Below are 13,170 nucleotides of genomic sequence, written 5' to 3'. Positions count from 1 at the left end.
TTAAATTTAACTTTGCACTCAACCATTAAACCTCAGAGTAGCTTAATTTTCTAGGAATGATGCTTCCAGCAAGTTCTCTGTGACCCTGAAAGTAAAAGGTTTAAAATAATCTATGATTTCCCTAATCCTATGTTTCTGCTACCTCTTGATCAGTGATTCAGAACTCTGAGAACTTTTTTCCAGTCCTATTACGGATTTTAGGAGTCATATTCATCTAATAAGGGAAGAGAAACTATACCATATGACTTATGTGATGAAATACAACTAACTTATAAAGCTCAAATTTATAACATTGAATATTCAATGTTGAACTGATTGTGATTGGTCCGTATAGTAATAAATAAAAATAGAATAGTTTCAAATAATGACTGATCCAAATAAATCACAATCTGCTTGCAGATAATCTACAATGAGAAAAAGAGGCTAAATTAATCAAAGAATTATCCAGGACATTTATGTTTACCCTTTACATTTTACAAGTGAATAAACTTTATAAATACAGTTGAAAATGATGTCAACTAAATAACATTGTATTTAAAAAACCCAGTGGTTAGGTTTAAAACTTCATATATCAGTGTATGTGTATAGTCATACTGTTCGTAATAGGAATGAATCCATACTGACAGTTGCAGTTTATGTTTATAAAATTGTCCATCAGTCTAATTTTGTGTCAATGACTCTTTAGTTCTGGTAATACCATTGAAGTGATTTTAAATTATTGTGTACCAATGGTAATTGCTTTGATGAATATACCTAACTGTAATTTTGGTAAGTCATTTGTCGATGACAGTCTCACTAATGAAGGATTACTTTATTAATAATGTTAGATGCGTTGAGAGTTTGCTCATCTGGTGACCAAGAGATCACCTCTTGAGCATTCGGCAATCAGGAGCTCACAAAGAAAGGCATTGGTAGCACCATGCTAGCTGTGCTCCTTATGCATCTCTCTTGTTTCCATACCAACAACATAACATTTAATTTTACACTGTTAGTGTAGACTTCCTTGGTAAGAGGGAACATGCAGACCCATATTTTAGAACAAATGACTTATTCAGCTGGGTTCTTTCAGAAAAGCGTTGAATCTTTGGATGGACTGCGATATTTCATATTCAGTACCTATACTGTTTTAAATTACTTTTTATCAAATTAATGCATTTTTGTTTATAGGTTCTTCTCTTAGTTATGATCCTGATCTTGCAAAGGGATCATCTTTGAAAAGTTTGGGAACTATATTGTTTTACTAGAATAGAAAGGGGTTACTTGATCTATTCTAAAGTAGAATCCTAAAACTTAAGCCTTATTTTATATGGTTAATTCTTCGTATTTGCAGTAATGAGGGAATCTAGCATTATATTGCACAGTTAGTATAAATGACTAATCTATTAATTTAGTACATTCTCCAACATATGTGCATTGTTTTCATTCCTATGAAGTGGTAGCAAGAATCCTGAAGAACTTTCTGACATTGGCCCCTCAACATCATATTCTGGTGTTTAGTTCACCATAATTCCAACTACTACATTAGACCGTATTAACCAGAGTTGCTTTGATTTCATTCTGTAGTAACCTTTCATCAGCCAGCCGTCACTAACCTTGAACTTCCATATCTAGGTTGATAGCTTTTTTAGCATTCCATTATTTTTAGTTGATCCACATCAACTGCATCACATCCACCAACTATCAGTGTAGTTTATTCCACATAAAATTCAGTCAAAGTATTAAATTTTCAGTCACACTTTTCATTTAAGCATTCTGTGCTGTGTTCTTTTCAGTGTCAGTGTCTTTAGTTCTGATTTTTCAATTTTGTCCTTCTCCTTTTCCTTAACTTGTTAGTCTGATCCAACCTCTTCTACCTCATCTGATGATTATCAATATGTTATGGAAGCTAAGCTACAAGAAATGATCTCCATACGTAGGAAGGTAGTCCTACTGGACTTTACTTTCTATTGCTAAATAGAATCCATCTGATTTGTTTTCATTTATTTTTTTAATTATTTTTTTATTGATAATCAACCATCGTGCAGTTTAGTGCTTCAGGAGCTTACAATTTTACGATGGCAGGTTTGTGTTCAAACCATGCACAGTCTGCATGTTACATTTGGCTGATTTCATTGCTCATAAATAACTCCAATATTTTGCTGATGCTTGGATGTAACAGGCCTTTGTAGCTGACACATTTCAAGCAATGCTGTTCAGCTGCCTGTTTAAATAAAGTTTATTTTTTGAAAACTAAGTTTGCAGTTAGTAGTAGCTTGCTTTATATTTTGTTTAAACTTTGCTGACATAAAGATTTGCAAAGCAATTTAAATTTCAGACCGAGTCTTCCTATTTTTTTTACAGGCAGAAGAAAGACATGGTAACATTGAAGAACGTATGAGACACTTGGAAGCTCAGCTTGAAGAAAAGAATCAGGAACTTCAAAGAGTATGTGTATTGCAGACCATTTATTTTTTGTGCTTATAATTTAACAACATAGGGCCAAATTCTGCCCTCATTTACATGCCTACAACTCCATTAATTGTAGAATACTGCTTTTGTGAGTCTGAGAGCAGAATCTGTGCTGCATTTTTTCATCAACTTAGTCAATTGATTTAAATCTAGTTTTAGTTGGCTGTAAACAGTCTTCTGATACAGAAGTTTCTAATATACCTTGCTCAGGAGTTAATGTGTAGTGATCAATAGATGAACTTAAACTACAATATCTGTTGCTGGATATTTTAATGAAAATATTTTCAATGACCATAAAATCTACGTATTTTAATAGGGCATTAATTAACTTGGAAACTTATCCTTGTGTTTCCTTTGTTCTGTACTGAAGGCAAGACAAAGAGAGAAAATGAATGAGGAGCACAACAAAAGATTATCAGATACTGTAGACAGACTTTTGACAGAATCCAATGAGCGCCTGCAGCTACACTTAAAAGAGAGAATGGCAGCACTTGAGGAAAAGGTAAAGTGCAAAGGGCAGAATAAACTTAAATTGAATAAAGTTACTACTGTATATATTTTAACTGGATATAAATGTGATGCTGACTTTATGATGCACAGGCAAATGTGAACCTAGTAGCTACAAATCTAATCAAATTTTTAGAATCAAGCAAAATATCAGATATTCATATTCTGGTAGAGTTTTTATAATACTGTGGATAATATACAACTTATAGAGCTTTTAGATCTTCAGATCAAGGTACATACTTTCATGAAAGAACTCTTCAAATGCCATTGTGAGGTGGATATTATTATCTCCATTTTTACTGATGGGGAAGGAGAACCAGAGGTGGAGAGCTTACCCAAGCTTGCCCACAGCCACAACATGAGGCAGTGGCAGAACCAGGGTTAAAATTCAGGAGTTCCCAAGTCCCAGATCTGTTCTCATTCCTGAATTGCATCCTGCCTCTTCTGTATAGTTAAAAGTTTACATAACAGTTATGTGCTCTTTTATTCCCAGATAAAGGTTTCGTTCAGGGTAGGAGTGAGATATATATATAGGTAAGTCAGTGACCAGAGAAAGAATAAATTATGGAAGTTGTTCTTCAGTGGATTCACTAATCCCTTTGTTATCTTAAAGAGAATTAAAAAAGAGGTGTGTTTAACACTTGCTTGAGGAGGGAAGGCTGGAAGATGATTAAAGTGATGATATTATAGACTCAGTTTGAGGATTTGTGACACGGACATTCAGAAACATTCTCCATTTGCTCCTGTCTTACCTATTGCTTGGCTCTGAACGCATCCTTGAGATGTTTCCTGGGATTATTGGGGAGCAAATTCATGTTTGGCCCTCTGAATTTGAGTATTTCCACTTTAGCCATTCCAATTCCACTCTTCTTCATACATACACGAAGACTGAAATGTATTTCACCCACACAAAGGTACTGGCTCAGGGACTCTTTCTACAGTCCCAAGCCCCCCTGCATCATTGATATGCTGGTTTCTGGTTCCCCATCCCTTCCACCCCAGAATGTGACAATGGGGCTTATATTGTGAAAAGTTGTTCTGGCCCTAAACACCATGATGAATTTCACTCTAAAAATCAGATTCCTTTGAGTGGTAGAAAGCTCACTAAAGTCTCCTTCAGTCGTCAAAGAAAATGATCTGTTCCTCTGAAATCCTCATTCAAATGCACCTCCAGCCAAACTTCTCCAAGGTGACATGTACACAGGAACAGCGCTAGGGTTTTTGGCACCCTAGGTGGGGGTCCTTCCGCGCTCCCGGTCTTCGGGGCACTTTGGCGGCGGGTCCCGGAGCAAGTGAAGGACCTGCCGCAGAATTGCTGACGACGACCCAGAGCGCGGAAGGACCCCCCGCCACCGAATTGCCGCCGAGGTCAGCAAAATGCCGCCCTCCCAAATCCTGGTGACCTAGGCAACCGCCTAGGTCGCCTAAATGGGAGCGCCAGCCCTGCATGTACTGCTGTAGATTTTGCTGCTCCTGAGGCAGAATACTGTAGAAAGTAGAGAGTATGCTGTCACAGAGAGAACCTGTGGGGAAAAGAGTGTGGAAAATTTCAGATTAAGATATTAGAGAAGTGTCTTCTGTCTTTGAAAGAAAATATTTGGATTGTTTATAGGGTTCTTGATCTGACCTCTACGCATTCCAAAACAGATTCATATTGAAAATTCTGTGGAGAACAAGGTGGATCAATTCATTTAGTTTAGTTAACTTGATCAGATGGCAGCTTCTGGTACTGGATGTTTCCTCCTGTTTAATGTACATTTCAAATGTCTTTCTCTCTCCTAGAATGTTTTAATTCAGGAATCTGAAAGTTTCAGGAAGAACTTGGAAGAATCTTTACATGACAAGGTACTATATAACTCTCCTATTTTATCTGTAATCTCATTGTTTTATTTTAGAAAAATCATTTGATATTATTTGAATATGAAAAAATATGTTTATAGTGTACTTAATGTCTCAAAGTGGCCCCTGGAAATTAATCAAATAGCAGGAAAATACTCCTGAGGATCCTGGAGTAGATGCTTCTTTACCAAGCCAGTTGCTTAAGCTAGAAATTGATGCTATATAAAAATGCTCCTAAAAATATAGTTTATGGTTGAAATCCTGGCCCCACTGAAGAGAATTCACTTCAGTGGGACCAGGATTTCACCATACAAATTGTAGTTCTTAAAAAGACAGAGATTTTCATGTAAATAGTTATACATCTTTAGTTAAGAAAATAATTATTTGATTTGATACATTTACTGTAACAGGTGCAGTTAAATTATACTAACCATAGCTGAAAGGTGCCTTTCTGAGTTCAGGGCAATTTAACAACAAAACACTGGTTTAGTGAATCAGTCAAATTAATATAAATGTTTTTAGTTTTATTTTAAAGATATGCTTGCCTTAAAGGCAGTAGAACACAAAAATACATCCACCTTTAGATTTATACAGAAAGTATTTTTGCATTGTGTCCAATTAACTTAAAATATATAGTGTGGAATGGAAAAAATACTGCTGCACTTGTTCCTAAGGGGAAAATAACTATTACCATATGACACCCAAAATGAACATGAAGTGAGGAAAATGGCAAGAGAAAATATCTGTTTAAATTTATTGTTATTTTACCATAAGTAATTTTGTAGAGAGGCAGGGAGATTTTGTGGTTAAGGCACTGAACTAGAGCTCAGGAGATTGTGATTCAATTCCTGATTGAAACAAATTTGCTGTGTGACCTTGGGCAAGTACTTAATGTCTCTGTGCCTCAGTTCCCCATGTGTAAAATGGGATAATAAATCTTCCTTTCAGCCACTATTTGTCCTGTCTGTTCAGACTGTGAGCTCTTTGGACCAAGAACTGTCTATTATGTATGTGTACAGCTCCTTGCAAAATTGGGCCACTAGGTAATAGCATAATGTAAATAATAATGATATTACCTTTATATGTAATACACTATCTACACATACACATATTATCTGATACTTGACACTATTACAAAAATATTTAAAATATCTGTTGCCACTTAATTTTGGGTTAGGAATGTGGCAGCTGTATATATATATTTATATTTACAATTTTATTAATTTTCCAATTCCTTGCTTTGTTTTAATTATTTTTAGAAATTCATTATTATAACAGAAGAAAGCTGAATTGTTTTATGTTAAAAATCCCAAAACTATAGAAGCCTACCTCTTTTATCTAGCAACTGTTATAACTGTGTGTGTTCAAAATTTGGCCAGTTTTGAGAAGTGCAAAGTGGTGATTAGCATCCTTCATGTCTATTGGCATTGCTGGAAATTGAGGTTTCTGAGCACCTCATAGGGGGTCTCACCAGCTCACAAGATTGAGCCTTAAGGCCCCAATTCAGCAAGACATTTAAACCTCTGCGTATCTTTAAAGAAGGAGATTACTCACAAGCATAAAGCTAGGTGTGTACTTAGGTACCTTGCTGAATTGGAACCATAAATCAGTGAGACTTAACTACATGCTTAAAATTAAATACTTAAGGGCTGAAGAGAGATGGACTTAAAACACGGGCTTGAATCATGGTCTTACCTGGTTTGCAAGTTATTCATTACTTGGTTGGTTGGTAATAATCATTTCTAGCAATGGCAGCATCATATACCACCATTCCACATATTTTTGGAAGCGCATTCCTCAGCATTCTTTGTATCAGCCTAATTTTGCTATTAGTGCTTCTTTCAAGTCATCATCCATGATAAATGGTGTTTACATTGCCTTTTCAGCCCTAAACTATTGTTTTAGTATCTTCTTTTCTAACACAAGTTGCGTTAAAAAAGTGTAATTTTCAGGCATGAGCCCTTCAGAAAGTTCCTTCCAGCTTGTGAGGAAATAGTGAGGAGTACTAAACAGCCTTCTCTCAATGCACAGGCATTATTAACAGTAATGGCATTTGCATGGGATCATCAAAAGGAGACTATGGCTGAATTTATTTACTATTTTAGAAGTCAGTAACCAATTCTTTTACAGTTTTATATTCAGTACAACTCCTCTTAATAACACTTCTCCTTTTTTCAGGAAAGATTGTCAGAAGAAATTGACAAACTGAGATCTGAACTTGACCAGTTGAAAATAAGGGCAGGCTCCTTAATTGAACCTACATTGTCTAGGTAAAGTAATTGAACTTCAAGACAACATGTAAAGATTGTTCAAGACTTTATAACAAGGATGTGTTTTCAATACACATTAAAAACATTTTTTTTTAAGTTAGCTGTTCAATGGTTACAATTGTCCCTTTTGATTATTTTTCATAATATAGCTGGGACCTAACATAAGTGAGTATGTATTCCCATATTGCTAAGATCAGAATCAAATTTTGAATTCCAGTTGCCAAGTTTAACACTACAATTGATTAACAAGTTTAGAGTCATATGCCAACAATTATATCTAACTGTTATTTTTCCCTTAAGTGAGAGTTAACAAGGTTTTGCTTAGTGCATATAGTAAGGCCCTGATCCTTCAGCTTATTGTGCAGGCAAAATTCAGCAGAATTCCTCACAGGCACAATGATCTGTATGCCAAAGTTTGTTGAAGGATCAGGAACTAACTAATAATGAAACATGAGCTTTTTTAATACAAATCTTGTGTGCTACTGATAGCTGAAGATAAATTATTTGGGAAAGCTATTGCTGTGGTTATAGAATAATAGAATAATTTTCCTTTCTGTCCAAAGATGTTCTTTAAAATAAAATTCACACTTGTTTCTCCTGCCTTCATTTCATGACGAGTAAGCTTAATATGTTAAAGTTTAGGATTTGTCAGCCAAAACACATGGTACAAAACTAAATTGAGGAAAATGTAATCTGTCAAGTTATTTTTCCTTGAATGCTGTTATATTTGCCTGCATAAGCTACTATACATCCTCATGTTTCTGAGAGACATTGCTCAATGCTTGTTTTAAACTCTTTTTTTTTACTTTCTTATATCCTTTATTTTATTTTATTTATGCTGTGTTTATTTGATATATAATGAGAAATATAAATTAATGTAAGCTTGTTAATTGTTATAACGGTTTCTCACTTTTTTTCTTTTGAAACTTGAGTTATGTGGACACACACACACACAAGTTTTATATAGCGCCTTTCTCATGAGGATCTCAGAGTGCTTTATAGACATTAAACCATAATTCAGCCTAGCAACACCGCTATGAAACTGGTAAGTATAACCCCCATTTCAGAGATGGGGAAACTGCTACACAAGCAGTGTAGAACTGAGCAACAGTATTTAATTGCAACATACGCTCTGTGTCAAGCTGTATGAAGCACTTCATAGTGATACTATTTGTTTTTCTAGAGTAGAAAACCACGTATCTGCTTAAATGGAGAGAACTGCTGGACAAATCTCAGCACCTGGCACAATGGTTACTACCTCAGGTGTAGCTGCTTACCTGCGACCTCTCACCATCATGGGGGAACAGCAGTCTTATTTTCTTGTCACTCACTGCCTTGCTGGCTTCTGTGAACACATCCTCATAGCTGGTGGCTAGGTGCTGTCTGAGCTTCGTGAGCTGCCTTACAGCTGTGCCCTGAGAATTCAGCAGTGCATTCTAAAATTGTTTACTTCCTGATCCCTATTCCCACACTTACAAAGCTGCTGCTGCTGGAACTCTTCGCTGAGTGTGGGTAATACAGCTAATTCCTGATGCTGAGATCCCTCCGCTTGTACTTGAATTCTTCCACCTCTCAGGAATGGAGAGAGGAGAACTCATCCCAAAATCACATCTTCATTATATAGGCTGGTCTTTCAACAAGGAGGATACAACATGGGCTTATGTGACTTTATGAGGCTGGACAGTAGATGAATGTCTACTGGCTGGAGACTGGAATCTGGGCTACCTCCTACTGTCTGCCATCACATTTCAGAGCTGACAGGCATTGTGTACACTCTCTGACCTAATTCAGAATGGGTGCCACGTTTTTCAGACACATACACCTAAAGGGTGAATGCATTCACATCCCACTACTGTAAGTCATGCACTCAGTCATAATTTAGAAGGTCCTAACTGTGCATGTGTCTTCCAGGCACAATTTCCGTTGAACCATAAGGATTTTCAAGAGCCTCCAAAAAGAGACTACACAGAAATTCACACTGAATACCCTGATGGGTGTGTGCAAAACAGCCCACAGTATGTTTGCAGCGTATTATCTTGAATTTTTCAATTTACATTAGGAATATGAAGCTTTTGAAATTATTTATAGTTTGTGCTCTGGAAGAATTAATAAGTCATTCTCATAGTTTGTAATTAGTAATTTTATTTCAAAGTTGTATGTTCAATTCAAATTTAATTTTAAACATAAATATGTTTGGGAAATGGAATGCAAATCACATCATTGATTTAATTTTCATTTTCCTTGCATTACGTTTAGAATAACCATTTCTGACTTAACACACTAAGAAGTTAGTTCATTTGAAACTAAAATCAAACTATTCTGAAGTACTCAAAACAACAAGGATTTTTTATTATAGGAACATCCACACAGGTTATAACAGCTTTTCAAGGTTGTCACTAATATTTACCAGCTCACGCACAAAATCTACTTGCACATTATGATTTATGAAGGAAAAAAAATAGGAGACTCGGCATTTATGACTGTAGGGATCTGACATACATTGTACCTAGGAACTAAACCCTAAGACATATTTTCCAACATATGTCTCTGTAATTGTTTATGGCTCTTATTTCATACTTCAGAGTATATGGTATCTGTCTTCCTTTTTGTCTTGCTGTAGAATATTTATTGTTGGTTAAAGGTACCATATTGGCAGCTTTGGACAATGAACCTTGATTTGTTGTTCACAGAATTGGCACAGTACATGTAATAAATGGCACTATTGGTCTTTACAGAGCATGATGTATGTGCCGATGAGTTCTTTGATGCGCGAGTAACAGTCCTGGCCTCAGGTAGGGCACACTCACACTCTAGCAGTGCTCTGAATCCAAGCAGCAGATTCTTTCCTCCTCAGATGCCAGTCATCACAAATCTTGATCCAGTCTGCCTTGCAACACTTCACTCCATCTACAAGCTGTCTCCGCCAACCAGAGCGGCATTCCGCTCTCCTTTCCCAATCATTCAGAGAGACTCCAAAGGATACTTAAGTCATCTTTACAAGCATCCCAAAATCTATGCAGCAGTCTGCCTCTTTCTAGACCCTTCATGAGCACAACACGCTCTTTGGGATCCTGTATTCTGGCATTCACTTGACACGTCCAAGCCACCTGAGTCTTTTCTTACTAATCAATGTTCCCATGAATGACATATCAGCACGATTTAGCAGTTCCACATTTGTCACCCTGTCTTGCCATCTTACTCGAAGCAAGCATCTGATATAAAAGCTGTTTAATCTTTTGGTATGTTTGGCATAAGTCATCCATGTTTCTGAGCCATATAGAAGAGTGGATAAAACACATTTCACATAAATACGGATTTTCACTTAGTTGACAATTTGTTATTGTTCCAGGCTTTGTCTTGAAAAGTTCCTGGATGATTTGCCAATTCTACTAGTGAGCTTAGCAAAAAGATCTACAATGCTGGTGACAGTAGAGCTAAGGTAGCAAAATTGGTCAATACCATCCAAACGAATACCATGTAAGATGATATCTGGAACTGGTTTTGAAGAGACTTGGTGCATGATAAAAGTCTTCTTCACATGTATTGCTGGGCTAAAGATTTTGCATGAATCAGAGAACTTGGTAATAAGATACTGTAGGGCATCAACACTGTGAGCCACAAGCGCTGCATCATCTGCAAACAATAGATCCCTTATGATGGTCTCCTTCACCTTCATCTTGGCTCTGAACCTTGCAATATTAAAGAAACCTCCATCATGTCCAGAGCTAAGATAGACATCCTCTCCAATATCATGGGACGCATGTTGAAGCAGGAATGAGAAGTAAAAAAGTATTTAATAACGTAGGAGCCAGTACGCAACCCTGCTTCACTCCATTGTTGATGTTAAATGAGTTAGACTCTTGGTTTTTGTACATTACAGTTGCTTTCAGGCCATTGTGTAAGAATTTCACAAGGTTTAGCAATATAGGTGGACAACCAAGCTCTGACCGGTTGGATCACAGAAACTCCCTTGGGAACTACCAACCGATGTGCCACAACTCTTCTGCCCCTGCTTTCCCTGCCAGCCTGGGACTCCAGCACCCTGTCCTGTTAAGCCAGACACTTCAGTCTGCTCCAACACAGACCCTGGGTCTGAACCACATGCCCCAAAGCTGCAGACTTAACTGAAAGCAGTTTACAGAAGTGTTCCTGTCCAAACCCCAAATAAATCTATTTTACCCTGTATAAACTTACACAGGGTAAACTCATAAATTATTCTCCCTCTATAATACTGATAGAGAGATATGCACAGCTCTCATCCCCCCCCCCAGTATTAATACGTACTCTGGGTTAATTAATAAGTAAAAAGTGATTTTATTAAATACAGACAGTAGGATTTAAATGGTTCCAAGTAGTAACAGACAGAACAAAGTGAATTACCAAACAAAATAAAATAAAACACGCAAGTCTAAGCCTAGTAGAGTAATAGAACTGAGTACAGATAAGATCTCACCCTCAGAGATGTTTCAATAAGTTTCTTTCACAGACTGGACTCCTTCCTAGTCTGGGCACAATCCTTTCCCCTGGTACAGCCCTTGTTCCAGCTCAGCTTGTAGCTAGGGGATTTCTCATGATGGCTGCCCCCTTTGTTCTCTTCCACCCACTTATATATCTTTTGCATAGGGCGGGAATCCTTTGTCCCTTTCTGGGTTCCCACCCCCTCCTCCTCAGTGGAAAAGCACCAGGTTAAAGATGGATTCCAGTTCAAGTGACATGATCACATGTCACTGTAAGACTCCATTACCCACTTCCCAGCGCACACGTATACAGGAAAACTTACGAGTAAAACAGATCCATCTACAGTCAATTGTCCTGGTTAATGGGAACCATCAAGATTCCAAACCACTGTTAATGGCCCACACTTTGCATAATTACAATAGGCCCTGCAAGTTATATTTTATATTTCTAGTTTCAGATACAAGAGTGATACATTTATACAAATAAAATGACCACACTCAGTAGATTATAAGCTTTGTAATGACACCTTAGAAGAGACCTTTTGCATGACGCATATTTTAGTTACATTACGTTCGCACTCATCAGCATACTTTCACATAATCATATAGAGTGCAACGTCACACAAGCTTCTTCAGACCAACTTCTTCATGTCCAAGGCTTTTGTTAAATCTATAGAAGCCATGTACAGTGGACTACGCTTCTCTCTGCACTTTTCCTGCAGTTGTCTTCCAGAGAAGACCATATCTATGCTGGGCCTTCCCTAGCAGAGGCCACATTGGCTCTCAGGATAGATTATTCTCAGCTGAAGTTTGAAGTCTAGGTAAAAGAATACAGCTTAAGATTTTTCTCACGATGTTAAGATGTAGCTCTGTGGCTTTTACAGTCACTTCTGTCTCCTTTGTTTTTGTAGAGTTGGATGAAACGAGCATCTTTAAAATCTTGAGGAACAGTTTCTTCCTTCCAACAGAGTAGTAATACCTCATGCAATATTAGCCTTTTAGCAAACAAGCTTCCCCACATCATACAGCCAATTTACCTTTTTCCTGCTAGAGAAGGATCTATCTCTGGATTTAAGAAGACAGTCCTGTCTCCATGTTTCTGATCTCTCTGGAGAAGCTGTTAATAACCTCAGTTGTGTTCCATACTAGGAATTCCAAATGAGATCACCCCGACTCTGATTCTGCACTCCATGCTCACTGGAGATGCAGTTAATGGTCCTATGTCACTGAACAGCCATCAGGTGGTTGCATTTTAACAGTACCAGTTGCTCTCACTTTCTGACTAATGTGGTGGTGCTAAAATTTAGGCTAATGCCTCATTCTTCTAGGCAACAATTTATTTTAGTTCAAAATAAGTGATCCTGTGGTGAAAGTGAACATCTGTTGAAATCTATTTATAGAATACATATCTGGAATGGGGAAGTGTGGATTACATTAATATTCTAATAGTATTATAGATTTTACAGATATTATAGATTATTGGAATGGGTTACCTAGGGAGGTGGCGGAATCTTCATTCTTAGAGGTTTTAAGGCCTGGCTTGACAAAGCCCTGGCCGGGATGGGGTTGTGGTTGGTCCTGCTTTGGGCAGGGGGTTGGACTAGATGACCTCCTGAAGTCTCTTCCAACCTTGATATTCTATGATTTTA

The 13,170-nt window shown here is 37.2% G+C and overlaps 1 protein-coding gene across 9 annotated transcripts in view; it reads left to right on the top strand.

The window, feature by feature from the left end:
• PPFIA2 (PTPRF interacting protein alpha 2) overlaps positions 1 to 13,170 on the top strand; it is a 655,361-nt gene that overhangs the window by 538,979 nt on the left and 103,212 nt on the right. For 5 of the 9 annotated variants that reach the window (XM_050934433.1, XM_050934424.1, XM_050934413.1 and 2 more), the window contains 5 exons: positions 1,834 to 1,920; positions 2,341 to 2,424; positions 2,819 to 2,950; positions 4,738 to 4,800; positions 6,973 to 7,064. In XM_050934433.1, coding sequence (XP_050790390.1) covers positions 1,834 to 1,920; positions 2,341 to 2,424; positions 2,819 to 2,950; positions 4,738 to 4,800; positions 6,973 to 7,064 — 458 coding nt within the window. The remainder of the gene's footprint in view (positions 1 to 1,833; positions 1,921 to 2,340; positions 2,425 to 2,818; positions 2,951 to 4,737; positions 4,801 to 6,972; positions 7,065 to 13,170) is intronic. The other 4 variants (XM_050934482.1, XM_050934451.1, XM_050934442.1 and 1 more) reach the window with 1 other exon arrangement.

This window comes from Gopherus flavomarginatus, chromosome 1 (genome assembly GCF_025201925.1).
Source record: "Gopherus flavomarginatus isolate rGopFla2 chromosome 1, rGopFla2.mat.asm, whole genome shotgun sequence".
In the NCBI taxonomy this organism is placed as follows: Eukaryota; Metazoa; Chordata; order Testudines; family Testudinidae; genus Gopherus; species Gopherus flavomarginatus.
Note: the sequence above shows the minus strand (reverse complement) of the source record. Positions and strands in the feature narration are given on the sequence as shown.